General features: G+C 37.9%; 1 protein-coding gene across 1 annotated transcript; it reads right to left on the bottom strand.

The window, feature by feature from the left end:
- Positions 1 to 962: 962 nt before the first annotated feature.
- On the bottom strand, positions 963 to 15,040 carry rnf144ab (ring finger protein 144ab). The gene is made up of 8 exons (XM_057353873.1): positions 14,743 to 15,040; positions 7,964 to 8,117; positions 7,779 to 7,883; positions 7,575 to 7,635; positions 7,084 to 7,294; positions 6,552 to 6,699; positions 3,375 to 3,464; positions 963 to 2,811 (listed from the first exon to the last, which is right to left on the bottom strand). The coding sequence occupies exons 2-8, from the start codon at positions 8,096 to 8,098 to the stop codon at positions 2,680 to 2,682; spliced, it is 882 nt and encodes a 293-aa protein (XP_057209856.1). The 5' UTR covers positions 8,099 to 8,117; positions 14,743 to 15,040; the 3' UTR covers positions 963 to 2,679.
- Between the last annotated feature and the right edge of the window lie 9,305 nt (positions 15,041 to 24,345).

Below are 24,345 nucleotides of genomic sequence, written 5' to 3'. Positions count from 1 at the left end.
CGTGTGTGAACCGCTGGCGAGTGTGGACACAGATGGTGCGGGGGGAGCAGCGCATGAATATATGATACTGGAGGGTGAAGTGTAGCAGGTCGAAGCAGATGCCCACTGGCCTCGCGAGAGCCCCTCTGCCCGGTCAGCCACGGCCCTCGGCTTTCAACCAGATGCTGCGGCAGCTAAACCGGTCACGAAATAAAGTATTTCGGTTGATCGGGAACATTTCAAAAAGCACGTTTAAAACTTAACTTATTCAGATTTGGGCAACAGGCAACACAGTTAAATGCCCTAAAACCCCAAAAGAGAGTTAAGCATTTCGTCGATGACCTTCCGAAACCTCAGATGTCCAAATTCGCTGTTTTTCAGGAAATGGAAAAACACTGTACTTTTTAAATGATAAAATACCGTGTTGTCAAAGTTGACAAGCACTTTTTAAATACTCTTTATTGATTTTATTTGCAAAAGTGACAAACCGAAAGGGTGACTAATCGCCTAATAATGATTAATGGCAAAAAAATAAAAAAGGTTCAGGGTTCTAGAAGGACATTTTTAAGCCATGAACTTGAGTACACCAAGTTACCGGTCAAACGTTTTTGGACACTTGAGTGAAATGTTTCTCATCATTAAAAAAAACCTTTGATCTGAGAAATTAGTTTAGTAAACAACAATATAAATTTCCTAACATACATGTTTTTTTTCATGACAAAACTAACATTTTATTCAATAAAAATGTTTTTTTTAAATGGATAACTTTTGAATGAATAATAAAGAAAGAACAGCCAATAAGAGCACAGAATAGATCATAACTCCTTTAATATTGTTTAAAAAGCATCTCAGGGTGAGACCTCAAGAAGCTGCTTGATAAAATTACATGAAAACATTTCTGTAAATTCCAGTCGAAAGGTGACTACACTGAAGACAATAAAATAAAACATGTTTTAATTTATTTAAAAAAAAATTAATTGCAACATAATTTCCATAGTTCCTTTTGTTTTATTTCATTTCGATGAGTATATTATTATTTTAAAGTGTGGAAAAATATGAACACACAAATGAGTAAGTGCCCAAAAACTTTTGACCAGTAGTGTACATCTGTTCATTCATGTACATTATATAATTGAAGTATTTTGTTTATGAAAGAAATTGTATTTTATAAATGTGAGATGCAACTGTTAAGTTGGAGGTATTAATAAAAGATGTGTTTTAATGCACAAGAAAGCAAAACCAAGTGTACTGAAGCATAATAATATATTTAACAAGAAAAACATGTAACTTATATACTTTACAGTTGCTTACAAAGTGTTTCATACACTTACAAAAGTGTGCAAAACATGAAAAAAATGAAAGGCGCAATTATCGAAATACAACAACCAAAAACTAGGTGTTCCCATCATCAACCAAATATTAATGTGCTAAACACACAAATATTAATGCATGCGTAGCACACAGGCTTACATGTCACATTTGGCAATCCGAAACATTACTCCCGAAAAATAAATAATATACTAAATATATGTAATATATATATATATAATAGCAAAACAACTCTCAGCGCGACCTGAAATGTACAAAAGTTAATCTTCACTGACCTGATTACTCTGACCTAAATTGGCAGGCACATGGTAATGCAGGTTGGAGTCACAATCAACAGTTTGGATAAACAAAAACCAACACGTTTAATATTAATAATTTTCTGTACATGACATCACTCAGGACTGTTCAAATGTGAAAAGTGTTACAAAATATTTGCTTGTTTTTGAAACGGTGATTGATATGTGTCCGACTGACTGATACCAGGATATTAAATCTTTCTGTAGCACCCAACCCCTACAAGCTCTGACAAGGCATCAGGTGGCATGTTTGCTACGTCTGTGGTGCAAAGTGATTCAAATGGAAGAACAAGCATAAGGAAGTCTATACAGTAGAAGTCTATACAGTAGAAGAAAGTGGTAGGATCTATAGAGGCTCTTCTGTCTGGGAGTCTTGGTTTTGCTTTGGCCTGTCTAATAAGTAAAATACTCTCAGCCTCCGGCATGCATTTGCAATTTGACTAGAAAACTTTGCAGAAATACATGCTACTATGCTACCAAAAAGATGTGTGTGGTATCCCAGGATAAACAACATCAAAAATACATTTAGATTATAGGTCTTAAAGGGACAGTTAATGTAAAAAGACAAAAATTCTGTTTGTTTGCTCACCCTCCGTGTGATTTAACTCCCTTTGTATTTTACACAAAAGTTAGTTAACAGAGGCTAAAATATACCTCTACAGTCCAATAAATCTATCCACAGTCCTTATCTACTTTCATCATGTGGAAAATATTAAAAAAGTTTGACATGAAGGTGTGTAAATGACAGAATGCTTCTAAGTGAACTGTCCCTTTAATGTCACACAAAGTAAAAAAAAGGTAAATAATGAGGTGTAGAAAAGATACAAGACAACCCGTGTAAAAGATTGAAGAAAGCCATAACAATGTGCAAACCCTATAAAACAACCAGTTTGTCCTGCATCAAACAAGGTCTCCAAACACGACAGACCTGCTTTGTGTCTTGATCTGCTTCTCAATTTCAGCTCAGATAAGACGGAAGGCCTGAGTCTCACATCAGTGCCCCAGCTGAGGCTACAAAGACAGCTCAGAGACGTGGACTGAGCCGAAAGTGACCTCCTGAAGGTGGAAAGGACCTCTAGGTAGGAAGAGGGTCGTCGTCACCACGTTTGCACTTGCATTTGCAGCAAAGCACAAAGGGAGTCGCCAGAAGAAGGAAGGGGGAGGCCACCAGCAAGAGGAGACCGAAACCAGCAAAGATCCCTACAACCTGTGCACAGGGGATGAGTGAAGAGAGGAAGAGTGGAAAAGAAGGAAAGATAGGAAGTTGTATTTCAAATGAAATTGTATTCCTGATGATTGCAGAGGTAAAAAATATAGCTCTTTGTGAGGCTGCTACCGGTTAAATGTGGTAAATGAAGATCAATCCACTAGGGGGCAGTAATGGTTTAGTGGCTGTTTTATTGTTTACATGTCTGCAATGTGCTAAAAATTCCCAATACAATAAGACTGACTAAAAACAGCTGCAATCTCCCTTATACAGAAAATCATAAGCAAGTTTGAGAAATAAACCAAGCAACTCTTAAAGGAGTACTTCAATTCAAAATTTGCCCCCATTCACTTTCCATGGTCATTTTTATTCCTACTATGGAAAGCCAATGGGGCCAAATTTTGAAGTGAACTGCTCCTTTAAGTATTATCAGCACAATATGGCAGTATTATAGAATGATGAATTACACAAATCTGTTTCTCAAATACCCAGACCTTAAGAAGTGCTAAACAAGCCAGACGTGATTCATCTGAGACCTGCAGTCTAGAGAGACAAGCACACACCTGTGTCCGATGCCAGATGACGGAGGCTCTGGAGTGACCCAGTTTATTCCGGCAGGGTCCTTTATCATAGTGAATCAGTAGGAAGTCATCCTGAGGAGACGGAGTAGAAATGTTAGTGTCACTAAAGATGAATATCATTCAGCCCAAGACTCAAACAGATCTGTAGCTGTACTGAAGAAATAAGAAATTTCCCCTTAGAGGTGCAGCTGTGTGTTGTTTGTGATTATGGGGATAAAGCTGTTAGAATCCATGCCAGAATCTCTCATAAAGAATCTCTCAGCCGGGCTGATACGGTGAGATCCAAAAGTCTGAGACCAGACCAGTCTGAGCTCTTTATATCAAATTTAAACCTAAGAAATTATGATTTGAAATAAAACACATTTTCAAGATTCTCCAAACAAATACGCACATTTATGACATTGGCGTTATCTCTGTACAGAAGATAAGATGTTCAAACAAACATTATTGCAACCAGACTGAGGGTGTTGTCAGTATACAAATAAGCAATAACTTAGCATTTTTACAGTTTTTAACAATCCAATATAGTACTTATTTCAGCCACACATCAATGTACATTGCATAGAGAAAAACCTGCAATAATTCCACGTATTTTAATACCATATACTGTTTTTTTATTTTAATAAAAAATATTTTAACTGTATTTATTAATCTAATTACTATTATTATTATATTATAATGTATGGAAAGCTGCGTTGCAACAATGAAAATTGTGAAAAGCGGTATAGTAAAATTGTATTGAATTGAATATTTCTGATTAAACCTCTTGTTAAGTGTACATTTTTGCAATGATTTAATGTTTGGAGTTATATTGACCCCATAGATCATAGATGCTTATACAGTAGGTACAGCCTTCCGCCGTCGCCGTCTCCGCGGCGGTACTTCTTTAATGTGTGTTGACTCTTGTTTACCGCTGAGTGGCAGTCTATTCACAGATCTTCACTCAGCGCGAGTTGACACGTCAAACTCATTGCCTCACTCAGCAGACGGGCAAGAGTTAAGACGTTTAGGCGTAAAAGACAAACGCTGTCTACAATATCAAAGTTACAAGAACTTAAATACACAGGCACTAATAATTATATTTAACACTAGTCATAAATACATAATTTCATTTAACAAGGGTTTACACATTAAATTTGCTCTATGCATTCAATCAATGCTTTATTTGGTTTGAATCATTTTCAATATATAAGGAGTGTTTTCATTTAATGCTGGGTTGCATGCAGAGCTTTAATGTTTGTATTCGCTCTGTGTTTTTTTTTTCAAATTGAGAAATACAGCGATCGAGATCAGAGTGCCTGCGCAAAACTCTGCATGTGTATTTGCTCGTGTGTATTGCGATGCGCGTCATTCATAAAAATGGCAAAACCCAACTCTAACATGATTTAGCTTTATTTTCTTTAAAACTGAATGTGCTCTATAATATCGTTGGATTATCAGCATATATCCCCCATATGGAATAAATACCACTGCAAACACAGCTGGGTTTCTCCGATCAACCCATGACTAAGTTATAAACATTCAAGTATACATATTGGTATGGCTATCACATCACATACATTGGGGATATGTTGTCATAAATCAAGAAATGTCTCTGCAGTAGGCTTTTCATAATTTCAGGTTTTTTAAAGTTCTTTTAAATGTGGCAGCCACAGCAAGTGCGCATTCAGAGACAAGCCCCGTTCACGAATTGTATTGTCCTGAAAGCCTAATTGAAAGCCACTAATTGTATTGTCCTGGTCTGTCAAAACATATCAAAACATTAAAAATGAAACTGTTGATCCAGTTTACCAAATGAAAGCATGTTGTGAAATATATGCATTAAACAGGACGTGATGAGATCTTTGGATAGCCACCAGAACCGCGGGTTACATAAACACTGAAGAAACATTCTCTTTCTTTCTTTCTTTCTTTCTTTCTTTCTTTCTTTCTTTCTTTCTTTCTTTCTTTCTTTCTTTCTTTCTTTGACGTCTCATGCTTCTTATCATTCGTTTCAGAAACCAAAATATCAGAAACGCTCTATTTGTTTTATAGCTCAACTTCGGACAAGTTAAACATCTTATTTGGAATACATTTTAAAACCGCTGCGTGCCGAAATAATTCGGTTCTTGAATGACTTGCAAGGCTCAATTTGAGACGGCGCTCTCGCAATTCACATGAAGCAGCATTTAAAAGGGGATTTCTAGCGCAGTTTAAGCTTAGGAAACTATGTAGGCCTATGCTATATTTGATAGGTTTAATTAATGATCGGAAATATGTTGTTTAAGTGCGATTTTGCCAAAGATTTAAGAAATGAATGTTGCCAGGGTATACTTTGCAGTTATCTGAACCCTGCACTTCAAATTTCTTTTAATATTCAGCTCTTTATTACTGCTCATACAACCTCCATCAACCCCCACCTCCTACTGCAGGAAGAAATCACCCTATAACACTTCAGCAAAAACTCAAAAGAGGTGTCTTTTGAGAAGTTGCATATTTAAAAATAGATTGAAATGTAAACAGGGAATTTTACCTTAATAACTTTATAAAGTGCTGTATTGATAAAGAAGATATGAAAACATTTAATTGTTTGTCACTTAAACGAGAGGTCATTACAGTGTTTTAATATGTAAAATTTAATATTAAAATAATTGAATATGTTACGTAAATTAGGAGTATTACGATTATAAAAAGCATATTTTGCCAAAGATGTTTCGTTTATGTTTGGAGTTAAGTTTCTTATCAGTGTTACGGCATCTTACGCTTATTTGTCCCCCTGCAGGTAAGACATTAATTCTTAACTCTGCCCCTTAAAAAAGCGAGTCATTCACACCTCTCCCAGTCAACTGAGAAGGCGGAAGTTAAGTGACGTCATTGTGAAAAGGGCTTATGGCGGCACTCAACGCGGCGGTAGAGAGCATTCTGGTTGACTACCTACTGTAGAAGCTTCAAATTCTTTAAAAAATAAAACAAATGAAAATGAAACCTCACACTATTCAAGAACGAGTTCCAGGGGGCATGGGAGAAGAATCATATACATTTTTCGAAACATTAAAAATACAATCAGGATACTCTTCAGAGGACGTCAAAGTTGCTTTGGGGTCAGTCTGACCCCAGACATAACACTAGGGTTTCAAAATTGAGCAACAACATTTCAAACATTTTATATGTAAAACTTACATCAAGTGACTCCAGGCAGTACCAGCAGAAGGCGTGTTTACAGTTCTTGCACATCATCTGCGCGCAGCCTTCATCTCTCTCTATGTACACTTTACACTTGGGACAGAGTTTGATCGGAGCCTCGTCGTCCTGATTCTTCAGGTTAGAACTGAAAAACATTTAAACATGATGCAGAGTTTAAAACATGCATATTCTATCTAGCAGACAGGAGTAGAGGCTGAATGCAAGTTGCACATTAACACAAATTTACACCTCAGTTGATTGTGATATAAAATGGAGAGGTAATCTGAGGTGAGATCTCTCTGCCTGCCTCATTACTGCTGTGCCCCAGAGAAAAGCACATAACCTCAGGTAGCTCCAGCGGGACTGAGATGTATGTTCACTACAAGTCCTAATGACAAGTACCTGGGCCAAGCTTTATATATTGCATTCATTATAAATTTGTTATAAGACAACAAATAAGGAATATTTTCAAACACACAAGGCAAAATGAAGGTATAAACCTACAATTTTAAGGTTTTGAAGTATGTACCTATTCTCCCCGGGCAGGAAGGTGGTAATAGGAAGGCTCTCCGCACACCCCTGACCTGTGTGACAGTCTGCCCTGCAGGCCGAGCAGAAACGCAGGCTGCACTGAGGGCACTGCACCGGTTGCGCCGCTTGCACGTCATCTTCCTTTAGCTGGCACACCGCTTGGCATGAGGAGGATGGGCACCAGGTCCGACAAGGATCCAAAAGCACCTCTGCAAGAAGAATGCATATAATGCATTCTGTATCAACAGTGTGTGTGATAAACAGTGCAGACGTCTACACCATATAATGTATGCACGCATTTGCATTTATGCATTTTGCAGATGCTTTTATTCAAAGTGACAGTGCATTCATCTATACATAGGCTACAGTATTTTATCAGTATATGTTCTCCCTGGGGATCGAAGCCATGACATTTGTATTCCTAATGTAATGCTCTATCAATTGAGCTACAGGAACATGCATGTATGCATATGCAATAATAAAACTCACCACGCTCAAACTGGAGTCTCTTGTAACGCTGCATGACCTCAGCAGCCACCATACATTCAATCTACAGAAGAAAGAAAGTGTATAGGGGATAGAAGAAGAAAAAAACGTAATACTTCAAAATCTTTATAAAGCACAATTGTTTCTTGTCTCTCGCAAAACGAATTCAGTGTTTGCGTGTCGTGCCTGTATTTTAAGTGAGCTTACCTCATTTTCCAGTAAATGTCCCTGCTTCGGGCAGGCAGAATCTGGACAGCTAATGGCCGCTTCGAGGCCTTCTTTAATGAGCAGGTCAACATAATGCTTCAAACACTGAAAAAGACAGATTTGGGTGAAGCCATCTTTGGAAAACACAGAATAAATAGCTGTCAGAGACGAAAAAGAGTCCTTACCAGACTGCAAAACACGCACTGGCACTGGGAGATGGTGGTCATCTGCTCCACGGGAAACTCTCCCAGGCAGAGTTTACAGGACAGAAGGGGCACCAGGTCAACATCACAGCTGGGTTCGTAGCGGGAGCTGCTCATGGTACTCGAATCTGGGACGCTAGGAGACACAGACAGACAGCATGAGTGCAGACATCAACACTGACCTAATTTACTTTAATGCACGTCAATGGTCTCAGTGTGAACAATTCATGTGATACTTCAGCTCTAGTTTTACGATGACTTCACAAAGTACTCCCACCACCAATCACAAGGCTTCATTCTGTAATATAACTCCCACTTTTTTAAATCCAACCTATTCCCGATGACTTAAAACGGCATTGAACATTTTTCCCTTGATTAATATTTTGTTTCACCTGGAAACTGAATGAGGCAGCTGCCACTTTCAACCAACAGTTTGAGAGATGCTCTCTAGTGTTTGCCTAAGGCTTGCCCGATCATTCAGTGTCAATATCTCGCACTATTATATGCTGCTAGGCAACCCATAGAAAGCTAATGACCATCTCTCAACAGGAAAGCCAAATACAGTACATACTCCCTCAGAGAGCACAAGCAGCCAGCAAAAAAACAAACCCAGCTCATCAACACACACAAACACATACGTTACTGTAATGCACACATTCAAACATGCTAGGCACCTTAAAACGTTGCTAAAAATGTTTTACGAATACAAAATGTGGTCGTTTACTACCAACTTACTGTGCACTTCGTGCCAACCTGAGCTATATAAATAGGGGTCTGGTACATTTCTCCACAGCAGATAAATGTGTGGGTTGAGACAGATGGAGACTGTGTGCTTGCGTCTGCAGTCTCTTATTGTGTAAGCGGTGGAAAGACTCGACAGTCCAAACAGCACCAGCATCTCTGCGGGCTGTGCTGTGTGTGTGTGTGTGTGTGTCTCTCTCTCACCTCAGTCAGCACACCCACACAACTTCACCCAGACAGTCTCAACCATATGCAAAACACTGAATCTTATATTGTGTCCCATAGCAATAATACTGAGACTAATTCACAGTTTCATTCTGCAGTAAAAAAAAAAGGCAGTGTAACGAGATTCATATTTACTCAATCTAAAGTTAAAAGGACAGTTCATCTGAAAATGAAAATTCTGTCTTTATTTACTCCCCCTCAAGATGTTCCAAATCTGTATGAAAACAGAGAAAGACATTTGTAAGAATGCTTGTAACCAGTTCTTGGCCACAATTGACTACCATAGCAGGAACAATTGCTTTATACATGTCTTTGTTCTGTTGAACACAAAAGAAGATATTTTGAAGAATGTAGGAAAGCAATCTGTTCTCGGGCACTTTTGACCACCATTGTAATTTTTCCTACTATGGCAGTCAATGGTGGCCAAGAACCGTTTGCATACAAGCATTCTTCCAAATATCTTTCTCTGAGTTCATCAGATCAGAACAAAGACATTTATACAGATTTGGAACAGAGCCATAAACCTTCATTATTCATTCATGTAGACCAAAACTACTGGCAACTGACGCACAAATTGGTCAGAAAGGGAAATAGCCCATATAGCTGGGTCATGCATGGCATTACAGCACAAAGGACCTTGTAAGTGTGCAACTGCCTGGCACTGTAATTGAACTTCTGTATCTGCTGACGGAGTCTAGCACTTAGGCTATTTTTTTGTAGAGCGAGCACATTCTGAAGTGTTTGCAGTTTAATTTAATTGGGAAACCGGTTTCGCTCAATTTTGCCAAAAGTGATGGTGGTCAGGAGACTCGGTGCATCATTTGAGCTTGTAGTGCAAGTAAAAAAATTATATAACAAATGATATGAAGGTCTTACGTAAGATCTATTTTTAATCTATCTAGGCTAAAGATAAATTAAGCCGTTCTCCATTCACAAGCCTACACGACTGTCACTCCAACTGTCTGTTCTGTGCCGAGTAGAGATGGCTTGGCTGAAATCAGGGGCTTTGGGAGAAATATAAAATCATATGCTGCCTCTTACATAAATAAACAAAATAAACACATTTCAAAGGCCCCGTTTATACCAGGTATTGAGATTTTTTTATTTTGGTTTAGCTTCAGGCAATCCAGTCACAAGTGATCAGCAAGAAATACAAGTGTAAACGGTGTCCAAAATGTTTTGTGTTGAATCACAAAATACATACAGTGGTGGTCAAGCATTCACATTTTAAAGGGAACGTTCACCCCAAAACAAACCTGCATATGACTCTTTCCTCTGTGGAGCACAAAAGAAGATTTTGAGTTTTTTTGTCCATACAATGGAAATCGGTGGTGACCAATATTGTTTGGTTACTTACATTCTTCACAATATCTTCTTTTCCACACAAGAAAGAGAGTCATACAGGTTTGGAAGGACATGTGGGTGAATAAATGATGATTTTTTTTGGGTGAACTATCCCTTTAACATCATGTGTAAACAGGATAAATATTGTTACCTCATGGTTCTACCTGCTATTTACACCGGCATTCTCAATAAAGCCTACAGAAAGTACACAACACACACGCCTTTGGCAGATCTTCAAATGTGTGTCAGCAATTATACCACAGTGGCAAAATGGATCAACCTAATTGCTTAATTGGATTACAATACAAAGTGAAAAGAATGCGCTGGTCACGTTCCTGAAAACCCAAAGCGTAACAATAACCTGTTAAAAATATGTATATATTAAAGGCGGGGTGTCCGATTTCTCTTAGCCGTTGTTGATGTTCAAATCACCAAAACAAACACACCCCTACACCCATCTGTCGCTTTCGTCAGCGCTTGGCTTGGCTAATGTCCGTCCTGTGCACCTTACTGCTGATTGGCTACAAGGTTGTTTTGGTACTCGGCCCGACTCAGTTGTCTAAAGCGTAATTCAGAAATCGGTTACCCAATAAATAACCTAATAAATATCCTAATATTAATGAATATTATCATATTTAGTCATTACACTTGCTGTGTTAACTTGTTAAAAAAAATAGTTTGCTTGTGGGGGAGAATTTAAGACAGTAATAAAGGCTAATTCTTCAAAAATACCAGAACAAGCGTGATTGTACATAATCCCTGCAAGAGTTCTGGAGTGTGCAGGGCAGAGGAAGAAGTGTGTTCCTGCCAAGGAAGTGATCTCTGCCCAAGGAAACGGCAACCCTTCCTGCTATTGGCATATGCATGACTTAAAAACAGTCGCTCTCAAATGCACTTTCAGTTCGGCTCAAGGAGAGTAAAGAATTTCAGAAGGTAAACAAATATTAATCCAATAGCTCACCCAAAAATAAAACATTATTTCATCATTACTCACCTTTATATCATTTCAAACCTGTATGACTTTCTCTCTTCAGCAGAACACAAAAGAAGATATTTTGAATAATGTTGGTAACCAAACAACATTGGACCCCATTGACCTCTACTGTATGGACACAAAACCACTAAGACATTTCTTAAAATATCTTTCCAGTTCATATACAGATTTGAATAACATGGGGGTGAATAAATGATAAATACACTTTTATTTTTGGGTGAATAATGCCTTTAAAGGGATAGTTCACCCAGAAATGAAAATGTTGTCATAATTTACTTACCCTTAGATTGTTCCAAACTTGTATACATTTCTTTGTTCTGCTAAGCACAAAGGAATATATCTGCAAGAATGTCACTGACCAAACAGATCTCATCCCCTATTGACTCTCATAGTATTCATTTTCCCTACTATGGCAGTAAATGGGGGGTGAGATCTCTTTGGTTATTGACATTCTTCCAAATATCTTTCTCTGTGTTCATCAGAAAAACAAATGTATACAGGTTTTGGAACAACCTAAGAGTAAGTAAATGTTGACAGAATTTTTATTTTTATCCCTTTAAGCTAGAAAAATACTGCACAATTCAGTATTTTTCTAAACTAAATTGATCAAGTCCAAGAAAAAAATCAATTCCTACTTACAGAGGATCATATCAAACTTTTGAAAAGTTATTGAATCAATTACATTAATTAGTTTTGAAATTTTCAAATATGAAGACACGTGCGTAAAAACATCACATGAAAGACATCTCTGTTCTTAGAAATTTGGATCATTACGAAGCGTTTTGTAGAGAGACACAGCAGAACAGAAAGCAGAAAGAGATTAATCTCTAGAGGGTTTGTCCCATTTCAGTTAGACAACATGATCTAAAGACGATTTAACAGATTACTTGAATAGCTGAGATCAGAAGATTTGTAACAGTTCAGAATGCACATGCATCATTGCTCATTTGATAAAATATCCATGTGCGTTACAGAAGTGTGTTTGTGAATTCTTTGTTGTCAATCATTTGTAAATCCTTCAAAATATCAAAGCATAATATGATCCTTTTTGAAACTAGGTTGCGTTTGCAGTTTGGTAAAATTGTAATCACTGGCCTAATTAGCCTGGAGAAGATTAACCTACTTTCTTTCTAGTAATTCATTCACAGATCTACTGACACTCCATTCAAACTCTATTTTTGTGGTATAGTAAACAAGGTTTTTCCTGGCTCAAAATGAGGCGGAGGTGGTGCCATCCTGATCTTAAACACACACACGAAGGCCTACCGTACCTTTAAGTGGCTTAACCAAAGTGACTTTTGACATATTAAAAGTTCTAATAAAATTAGATTAAAATGACAATTATTAAGTTATATAAAACATTACTTTTATTCAACCAAACAGAAATGTATTTTCAACTAACTTTTCAGCCCACAATAGCCAACTGAATTGACCCGTCTTACTAAACGAGCAAAGCTCATTCACATCTTGCATTCTCTGTGGTTCACTTGAAATGATTCAAGGATTCAATTCTTATATTCGCTAGTAACTGAAAAGTTCAATAGTTTAAATGAATCGGTTCAGATGAGTCATTCATACTGGCGAACTCGCTGTGTACAGTGTACGCCGATTCAACGATCCAACTGCACAGCTAAAGACATTACAATGATGTACGTCATGTTAATTTAATAAATTTCACGAAATTACACGTACTTTGATGATAAACAAACAGCCGTGAAACACAGCTAACTCTTTTTAGCGTGTTGACAATGAAACAGCGCCTCTACTGTGGCGTTTGCCGCAACTGCAGTTAAAAATGACTGTGTTAAAAGCACACAGCATTTCTTGTGAAGACAAGACACCCGACATAATTTTGGCGAGAGTCTGAGGCGGCACGACATTTGACGGAGGCGGCCGCCTCCAATTTCTCTATGGAGGAAAAACCCTGGTAAAGCTCCGATAACCTGTGATTGGTAGTTTTACATGTCAGTCAAATGGCTCTTCTCCTCTAACTGGAAATTAAGCTGCTGGGCATCGGAATGCAGTAGGTCACCTCAAAGAACCTTTTGCCCTCACTAGACTAAAAAGCTACAAAACGGATCACTCATCACAGCATTAAAAATTCATAAAGGACAAAGTGCAAAACTTTGACGTTATATTGTTGTATATATTTTTGTTATATTTGACGCAATAAACTACTGTGTGTGGTGTAGACCAGGAAGACTGGAAGCTGGCAAGCACAGTGTGTTCCGGACACAGGAAGTCGATGTGAATTCATGAAAGGGACATTCAGATCTGACCAGCTGTACTACAGCAAACACGAATGCCCCTCTTTCATGCTCAGCCAGGTTTTTTAACATCACACCAGGCTTGATCAGCTTCCCCTCTCTTCACCTTTATGTCTGCACATCCCAATTTGGGTTACAGGCATCAATCGTCACATAATCCATCTATAGTTGTCGAGGAACTCCTACCACTGGCCTCCAATCGAAATGTCAGGCATGACGCAACAACTACATCAAACACTGGGTCACTTCCAGATTGGCTACAGACCAACAATGAAACAAACGCTATAGCTGTGTTTGCCAGTGAAGTCAAACTAAGCTTCGCAAGTGTATATGCATGAACACACACAGGGCCTTGTGCCGTGCCCCTCTACAGGCTTTGTAGAAATAAGTTTGGAAGTGTTTGTTTGGACATATTTGGTGATATGTATCATTAGAGGAGGACATGCTCATTAAAAGATACTTAAAACATACAATAAAAGGAAGAAAAAGAGAAAAAGCTTATAGTATTATAGTATTTACTGTATAGTAGCTGGGTTTGAACAATTCACGTATTTGGCATGCTTGTGTCTTACAGTATGACGTGTCATTACAGTAGCAGTTGAGATCTTATTTCAAATAGATCCCAAATAACATATTCTGATCACAATAGAAATTCTCCCACTAAATAAACCGTCATGCAGATGATTTTCTAAACAACCATTAAAGCGACTTCCACAAACACTCCACCAACTAGAATAGGTAATGTTTTGACTGGGATAAATTCAGGAATTTCTGAGCAGTCCAGCAGCAGTAAGTACACTGATGTACAGAGTAGAAATGTTTCTATTCACATGACTGACAACTGTATCTTGTAATATGAACAAAGTACATTAAAGCGACTGAGGGTTACCCTAGGAGGAGAACTTGATGTATCGTCAGTGTTCTTAAATGACACATGAGGTGTAATGGAGTTTCCCAGGATTATGTGAATCTCATAAACCACAGCATGATGAGATTTGTCAAAGGCCTCCAGTGCAATGCATACGATACAAAAATACATATGCACAATGTCAACATTTGTAACATTCTATAATACAGCATGCAACGTTTCATGCACGGTAAATAAATCACTGCTGTAATGTCAGAATGACGTGCTAAAATAATGATTCCAAGTAACATCTCGTTAAACGATGACATAACACTATGCTTACCTTGGGTTAAATATCAGTTGTCAATCCGTTACTAGAAGGATATCAGCTTCATGAATAAATATGCTCAGCGTTTTATAAGCCAGCATTTGTCGCAGCTATATTAACAAATCACAGCTCACAGAAGACGCAAGTCAGCATACAAAACCAATAATAGACGAAATCCCAAAGAAGCGGTTTTTGTCCTCTAATGAAAATCAGATGATCGGACTGGTTGTTCTGACTCTCTGGAGCGGCGCCATTTGACTGCGCTGGAAGGCGAGCGACTCTTGAGACAACACCGATGTATTGTTCTGAGATCAGACGACTCGCTGACGCCCTCTGCAGACTTTACGAGAGAGCACAGAAAAGAAAATGGAAGTATACTGCCATCTGCTGTTGATAAAGAGGTAGTGACCGTTCACGTGCTTTTGACCGCAGTTGACCTTTGTATTTTTGCAATGCCACAAAAATTAATTGTGCAATAAATGTGAATTAATCAAGTTTATTTCCTTTGCTTATTTATATACCTTTGATAGTTCTTCCACTTTCAACGAATGCCTATATGATACACAATGCAGGATAAATATGTTTTATATGAATAAAAAATGCATGGCTACAGTGCACACTCGCACAGTGTAGTTATTTATTTTTATTTTTGTAAACGTTTGCTTTTAAGAGTTACTTAAAGGAATAATTTTCAGTTTGATCCAGGTCTTATAAAATGACGTACCAAAAATATGAGATAAAATCAATATGAAATAGGCTACAAAATATGTATCCAATGTCATGTGCATATACTGCACTGTTACACGTGTAAAAATGTAAACAAAATGTTACAACTGTAAAAATATCTGCATGTACACATGTTTGTGTCCACATCTCTACATTTACAGCATATAACATAATTTTCTCACAGAGACTAGATATCAAGTTTCACACAGCTTATCTGAAACACTGCGGCCAAACTCTGCATATGTGTCTTACATCAGAAAAGTTGAAACGGGCTTGATGTGCATTTATGCAATGGGGGAGTTTAGCAGAGTTTGGAACGACAGTACTAAACTTTACCTCTAGGTGTCGGTGTGAGGCTTTACTATGATGCATAAGGAACGTCACATCTGCTCACAGGCAGACAGACTACAGAACATGCCAGGACATGTTTCAAATGTTAGATTTAAGCATCTCGGTTGTTTAAGAAGCCTGCATTGTAATCTAGATTCTAATTTGATGCCTGGAAATAATGTCCTAAAATATTTCGAAAGCATGCAAAACTGGCAGTGTCCTGTATAATTATAAATTCCAGACATTTTGACATACGCTTATTGTTAATGCAATAATGCATTGTTAATCAGATACAGCTAATCTAAAATTTGATGTGATACGAAGGACTTGTTTATTTCTCTTTACGTCAAACGGGCGATTCTAGGTTTTCAATATTAGGGGGGGCTCAGCCTCCAATGAGGATATATACACTCACCTAAAGGATTATTAGGAACACCATACTAATACGGTGTTTGACCCCCTTTCGCCTTCAGAACTGCCTTAATTCTACGTGGCATTGATTCAACAAGGTGCTGAAAGCATTCTTTAGAAATGTTGGCCCATATTGATAGGATAGCATCTTGCAGTTGATGGAGATTTGTGGGATGCACATCCAGGGCACGAAGCTCCCGTTCCACCACATCCCAAAGATGTTCTATCGGGTTGAGATCTGGTGACTGTGGGGGCCATTCTAGTACAGTGAACTCATTGTCATGTTCAAGAAACCAATTTGAAATGATTCGAGCTTTGTGACATGGTGCATTATCCTGCTGGAAGTAGCCATTAGAGGATGGGTACATGGTGGTCATAAAGGGATGGACATGGTCAGAAACAATGCTCAGGTAGGCCGTGGCATTTAAACGATGCCCAATTGGCACTAAGGGGCCTAAAGTGTGCCAAGAAAACATCCCCCACACCATTACACCACCACCACCAGCCTGCACAGTGGTAACAAGGCATGATGGATCCATGTTCTCATTCTGTTTACGCCAAATTCTGACTCTACCATTTGAATGTCTCAACAGAAATCGAGACTCATCAGACCAGGCAACATTTTTCCAGTCTTCAACTGTCCAATTTTGGTGAGCTCGTGCAAATTGTAGCCTCTTTTTCCTATTTGTAGTGGAGATGAGTGGTACCCGGTGGGGTCTTCTGCTGTTGTAGCCCATCTGCCTCAAGGTTGTGCGTGTTGTGGCTTCACAAATGCTTTGCTGCATACCTCGGTTGTAACGAGTGGTTATTTCAGTCAAAGTTGCTCTTCTATCAGCTTGAATCAGTCGGCCCATTCTCCTCTGACCTCTAGCATCAACAAGGCATTTTCGCCCACAGGACTGCCGCATACTGGATGTTTTTCCCTTTTCACACCATTCTTTGTAAACCCTAGAAATGGTTGTGCGTGAAAATCCCAGTAACTGAGCAGATTGTGAAATACTCAGACCGGCCCGTCTGGCACCAACAACCATGCCACGCTCAAAATTGCTTAAATCACCTTTCTTTCCCATTCTGACATTCAGTTTGGAGTTCAGGAGATTGTCTTGACCAGGACCACACCCCTAAATGCATTGAAGCAACTGCCATGTGATTGGTTGATTAGATAATTGCATTAATGAGAAATTGAACAGGTGTTCCTAATAATCCTTTAGGTGAGTGTATATATATATATATATATATATATATATCCACACTCTAAGCACCACGTACTGTATACATTACTAAAATAAATAATTAAGAAAGAATATGCAGAAAAGCATCAAGACAAGTTATTGCTTTTCAAATGAATATCACATTAATCGGTCAATCTGCAACATTTATAATTCAAAGTGACAACAACAGCCACAAATCCATATAATAAATGTCACAATCAACTGCTGAATCATTATTTAGTAGGAATAACTTGATATGTTTCCCTGCCATTCTGATTAGCACGAGCGCTGTCACTCCTGTGCATGACTGCATGTTCATCTGTTACATCCACAATATGTTTTAAATTAATAATAAAAATACTGATGCGTCTGAAAAACGACAAAGAGCTTCTAGGTACACTTTTGTTTCCTCGGAACTCAGAACAATGAATAACAGCCGCACCAGGCTGAACTACAGTAACTCTATCTGCCCGTCGACGTGCTTCCGGGGCTCTCAAAACTACCGTCAACTCTCTATAACTTAGGTGCAGAAAAATCAAACAGCACATCATCATGAATGACATATTACTGTGCGCTACCACTTCATCATGATCGTTTTTTAAAGTATGCCGTCATTGGTGTGAAGTGCTTACATTTTGATGGAGGTAACGTAAACAACTAACGTTAGTTAACGAGGGGTGACGCAGACAAAACTTTTTTTTAAAGTGGATGGGAAAGGGTCTTGTATCGCTCCCGTATCATATTAAGATGCATTTATAACAAAGAATGGCAAAAAAATATAGATGTCATGTTAATGCACACACATTGTAACGTTACTCTGCTTATAACGTTCACCCCAATGTGCTGCTGTGCACTGAAGAATGCGCTAAATAACGCAGCCTAACGCCGTTTTCATAATAAGAGTTTTAAAGGGGACTACAAAGCGATCTCGAATTCTTGTACAGATTACATTATTACTCACAATATTTTAGGGGGGCTAAGCTATAACTTTAGGGAGGCTTTAGCTCCCATAAAAAGGGCCTAGCAACACCACTGACGTCGAATAATCATTTTGAGATTGCAAAAAAGATAATTTAGCTTAATTCCTAATTCACTGGCTGTAGACTTATAGAAAACATTGAAGGATTTGTTCACAACACATTTTGTAACAAATGTACAATAGCTACATATAGTCATTGTAAATAAAATCACTGTAATATTTTGGCTTTGTAGGCTTTGTAGAAATAAGTTTGGAAAGCCGTCTCAAATTTATTTGACATATCAGTAGTCATTACAAATCTATTTGGTTTATGACTTCATCAGGTCAGGAAGAGTTAGGGTAAACTAAAGGTATGACAGAAAATAAAAAAGCTCCATTATGTGAATTAAAATACATAAAAAAGTATTTTATGTACATAATGTTAATCAACACATCACATCCTAATTCTCTGAAGAACGGACTTTTCTGTAATACTGACATTACACTAGACAGTAGCAAGCTAACATGAAAAATACCTGTTTTATAAAGTTTTAATTACGACATTTTTCAAAATCAAATGAATCTCTTTTTGCGCATTAACTGCTTATGCCGCAAGGGTTACAAACCTTGTTGCAAGACACCAGTGGATAAAATGAGTGCAATGAGACAGAGAAAATATCTAGCATGCAGCCTTCTTGGTTGTAGAGCGCTACAAAGCTACTGTCAGTGGGTCAGATATTGTCTTGTGGTTTGGTGTTTACCTTTGCACTCAGCCCAAGGCCAAGTCACTATGGCAACTTCCTTACACCAGGAAGGGAATAATTGCAGTTCGGAATTCCAAAATGGATGGTGCGTCTTGTTAAAGGTGATAGTTTAGTGCAATCTGTCTGTCTAAGGATTATAGTCACCTATCAACCATTTCTTATGTGGTGTGTTTCTATGATACATTGTATGCATCTTTGCATTTACTAGTAAAAGTAAAGCTGCAATAAAAGCAGTCATGCTTATGTCACAAGGATACTAAGTTTGATTCAAATGTCTAAATCCCAATTAAAATGAGAAAAATGGAAATAAATCAACCTTTTTAGGATTGATCCAAAACAACAAATTTAAACAAATGACAAAAAATACTTAAAATTCTGCACTATTTAAAAGTCACATTCATAGAAGATACATTTTTGAACTTGACTATGTTAATTTGATGTCAAGTGATGTTTATTTGTCATACCAGTTTTTAAGTAGATGTACCGTTTTTGCATGTAATAAACCTGTAATAAACCTGTAATAAAAATCAGTTTGGGTGAAACCAAAGTTGACGGCATCAGTGTGAATTTGTGCAGAATTCTTTCAACATTATGGCTCATTATGTGGATTTGAACGGAGGACGCCGTCATTTTTTATCTTAAGTCTTTTCCTCAAGTATATCAACAATTACAAAATTTCTGTTTGATACCTTCAAGTGCCTTTAAAGATCTAATGTTCATTCTTGTGTTTTGCATGTTTAAATCTCTCATTCATCCCAACTCTGTAATAATTTCCTCAAAGAAGATGGAAGAGGGTTAGATACGGGTTACAAGATGCACAACCTTCACGTCATTCCTCCTGACCCCTTTGTTTGGTTAGACCCCCACATGCCCATTACAATTTCATTATGTCCAATCAATACATCTCTTTTAAAATCTTGATTAAATCTTCATGGTTGAGCTAACCAGAGACGCTGATCCATCTAGCTGTCTTCTGTGCTCCTGCTTTAACCTCTGGAGTTGTGTGTGCAAAGGGCCATTCTCAATGCAATCCACTGAACCTTTCTAACACTAATTGGATTACTGGAAAGCCAGCAAAGACATGTGTGACCTCTTTATGATATGGACATTGGAAAAGATGGAAACAGACTATTTACAGAAATGTCGCAAAGCATTTTAAAAATAAAAACGAACAACATTAAAGCTCTGAATGCAGACAAAACTGAACATAATATGATAAACGGTTTGTACTCTTCAGAAGATGAGAGATAACTTCTCAAGAGAAATAGTAGTTACTATTTAATCTTATTTCTATCCAGGTGAAACATCTCACAATTTTATAGCTGCAAACTTCAACACAAGAAACTAAGTCCTGAATCTATTTTCATCTGAAGAGTCCTGATTACAGGACTGCAGAAAGCAGAGACCGGCAGCTTGGATCCGTTATCCATCACCCAGCCTGACACCGGACCACCGCAGGCCATTCAATCCAAAGACCCCTCTGCTTTTTCCTGTCCTGTAACCATACATCTCCCCTCTCTCCACCTGGGCCAAACAAATGAACCCCTCAGGTCAAGGGTGAGGGTGGGGGCACCGTTGTCAGCCAGACAATGTCCAGATGACCCCTCTGTCATTTCCCCTTCCCATCACCTAAAACTGGTCTTTGTTTAGCTGCGCATTGGACTTTTTTCTTATTCCAAGTTCACATTGGTCAGATTATGTGACATCGTAGATGTCATAATCAGAGTTTCATTTGAGTTTAGGCAGTTGCATGACTTCACTCCTCGGCTACGGTTCTCAGTGTATACCCAAAGCCCCAAGCTTTGATTTCTCAGAATAATTAATGGCATAACCAGATGCTGTTGAAGACACAGCAGGAAAGTTCAGTGTTTTGTAGCCTTGTTATTTACTAGATGAACAGGGCCGGTGACAGACTCCAGGGGGGAAATGAGAAGACCTGCATGTGCAGATTTGTTACAAGCTATAACACTTCTTTCCTCAGCCCAGCTGCACATCTTCTCCCAGCGGAAGGCAACCGGACTGTGTCCATCACTTGAGGTGGAAGTGATTCCATTAGCAGCTGTAGGCCAAAGCCCATTCTCCCCACAGTGTGGAGAGGTTGTGTAAGAAGTCTATATTGGTCCCTAAAGGTCTTTGGACCTATTCAGAATTTGGACCTATCAGAAAACTTTAAAGACGTGTAAGGGAAATGACTTAAAGGGATAGTTCACCCAAAAATGAAAATTCTGTTATCATTTACACAGCCTCAGATTGTTCCAAACCTGTGTAAATTTCTTTGTTCTGCTAAACACAGAAGAAGATATTTGGAAGAATGTCAGTAACCAAACAGATCTCATCCCCCATTTACTGTCATATTAGGGAAAATAAATACTGTTAAAGTTAATGGGGGATGAGATCTGTTTGGATATAAAGTAAATTGATTAAAAAAGAAAACAATATATGAAATAGAAAAATTATATGTACGTATGTAGAGGCACGTATAACCTTCATCTGCATTATTACAGTCTGCAACACTAGAAGTAAAGGAGAATCATGTAAATAATTAATACATCATGTTAATAAAAAAACACAAAACTTGGCCAAATCCCTATACAGTAAATTCTCTTTACAATATGTATTCTAACATTATTATTTTTCATATTACATCACATATTATTTCCCCTCTTTTTGCTCACATTTTCAGTTGACAGGCATAGTAAATTTATGTATAAGGTTTTATGCAAAAATCTACTTCTGTGAGTTCTGCAAACTTTGAGTCGATTAATGAACCAGCACTGTCCACTGTCCAGTTTATCAAATAAACAATAAAATACACAAAATGCATTTTTTATGGTAAAGCATTTGAGTCATATTAGGTAACATTATGTTTAATAGAGAAATAGGGCTGATCACATTATGTAAACAATATGTACAAAATCTACAGAGAAAATGATATAGTACAGATGCATCATGAGTTATATCACCCCTGGAAAAGTAAAATGATCTCTCATCTACTTTATAGCCCCTCTGTTGATATAAACCACAGGATTAATCAAAACAAGTAAACTATAACACATTTGTTTGCAGGAACTGCAATATTAAAAGCCTGATCTTCTTGTGAATATAATATTAAAGGACCATAAAATTATATGTTATACAGTCTTAACGTACATATTAGAAGCACTTTATATTTCTGATCCAAGACCTGCAGAGTGAACTGAAGCATAACCACACCACATGTCCTAAATTCTGGATGGCAGATTACCAATGTTCATTTGTATTTATCTCGGTTGGTGCATAAAAGCTATGATAATAACATGCACATATGCAACTATCTGTGTGATGGAAATGACATGTATGGTAAAAGTTTCAGTTAAATTGAACAGACAAGTCCCTTGTCTGAGTGTATCTCAGTGTGCGTATGCGTGTAAGGCCCAAACTGGGTTTATAAAGTGACAGGCTGGTTTGTTAATAAGCAAGAGACGGAGTCAGTGGAGTGATGCTGAGAACTGCAGACAGATCCTTCTGAAGCCGGAGATTTTCTGAACACAAATATCTCTCTGGGCAAGCTTGTGTCATGCATTGTGTGCTCATAATGCAAATGCGGACTGATCCCATTGTCGCTTTGCTTCGCATCGCAGACTCACGAACCACTTTGTGAATAGATGGGGATGAGCATCAGGACAGGTCATATTAGGTCTCTCTCTGCTTTATGTATGTTGTAAGCGAGGGAATGGTAAAACAGATTCATTAAAATAATGGCTGCTACATGTATTTTCTCTGTTCCTGAATGAACATAACAGTTAGTTTATTAATTAGTTAGTTAGATAGTTAAAAAAAATAGCTTTACACACTAAACTTTGAAAAAAAAAAGTAAGTCCCTAACATAAAAGTACCTATTGTAATATCTGGGCCCATTGCATCATCTCCGCACCACTAGAGGTCACCTTCTCATGAATCATAAGACTGCTTCTATCACTACCAGTTTCCATTACGTCTGTATTTAAAGTCCCCGTGAACCGGAAGTTGTGTTTTTACTTCCGTATTCGGACACATTTCCGAGTGAAAAGGAATTTCAAAGGAGAAAATTAGTGGGCGTGGCTTGCGTTTTTCACTGCAAATTGATTGGATGTGTAAAAACAACTGTTGCATTGATTTTGAAATTAAGCTGGCAGCAGACTGACAGTTGAAGGGGAGGAGTTAACGGATGCTCCGGCCCAGAGCCATTGAGAGAGAGAGTCGCGTCAACTCCGTTGATTCCAATGGAACAGTTTTTTCACAGCAATGGAGCCTCTCAATAGTTCCCGGAAGTTACTAGTAACGCATGGAGCTGCGACTGAACAGACCAACTGAGGTAAACTTCTAACCCATTTAAAGACGAAAGCCATTTAATGAATAAAAAAATGAAAGAAATAAAGCATTTAAAGAGAAAACATAACTTCCTGGAAATATCTGAAGGCTCCATGAATCACGTGACGCTCCAGCGTTTTGGACTTCCATTGGCAGAACTCTCTCTCTCAATGGCTCTGCTCCAGAAAAAATAGTCATTTTCAATTTCACTGGGACTGAAAGACACTTTATAAACACTTTAACAATGCTTTTTGGCATTAAATATAAGTGGACTTTTAAACCAATAAAACATTACATTTCTCATAATGTGAACTATTAGATTTAATACACTTTAATCCAACAAATTCATTAGCCCGTCACCCAAATTAATATAATCTCTACATATAGATCTTAATACTCTAGCGGTTGAGATGTCACAGGTCTCCGTGTCCCTGTATTACATAAGGACCAAGCACCACTGAACTGTTTCTCTGTTACTGAAGCCTTGAAAGATCTGTCAGACAAAATGCTTCAAGCTTCCTGCAAATTACAGGTTCATTGCACACATCCATCACCTTTCAAGTTTCTATCCAACCTACTGCTATTAAAACTCGAAAGTGCACACAGGAACAGTCAGGTTCTGTCCAAAACAGAGTAAAACTATGACACGTGCCATCCAAGATCTTCTACATATTGACTATCAAGGCATCAAGTGAAACTGAATATGGTTATCTGGTTCTTTAATGATGGGGAGTCCAACAGTCTGAAACACTAGTAAAAATAATGTAATAAAGATTTTCAAATGAAAAGTTGACATAAATTGTATGTATGTAGGCATTTACTGTATTTGCTTTTCATAGTTTTCATAGGATTTGTTTTAAGAACAAGCACATCACAAACCTTTCTTGTT

The sequence above is a fragment of the Triplophysa rosa genome, linkage group LG15, assembly GCF_024868665.1.
Source record: "Triplophysa rosa linkage group LG15, Trosa_1v2, whole genome shotgun sequence".
Taxonomy (NCBI): domain Eukaryota; kingdom Metazoa; phylum Chordata; class Actinopteri; order Cypriniformes; family Nemacheilidae; genus Triplophysa; species Triplophysa rosa.
Note: the sequence above shows the minus strand (reverse complement) of the source record. Positions and strands in the feature narration are given on the sequence as shown.

Bases quoted from the DNA above. Each gene is read 5' to 3' on its own strand.
- rnf144ab (XM_057353873.1), bottom strand. From the start codon at position 8,098: ATGAGCAGCTCCCGCTACGAACCCAGCTGTGATGTTGACCTGGTGCCC. The intron at 7,636-7,778 runs GTAAGCTCACTT...TTTCTTCTGTAG, and splicing joins GACATTTACTGGAAAATGAG to ATTGAATGTATGGTGGCTGC. The intron at 2,812-3,374 runs GTGTGTGCTTGT...CCCTGTGCACAG, and splicing joins TCATCTGGCATCGGACACAG to GTTGTAGGGATCTTTGCTGG.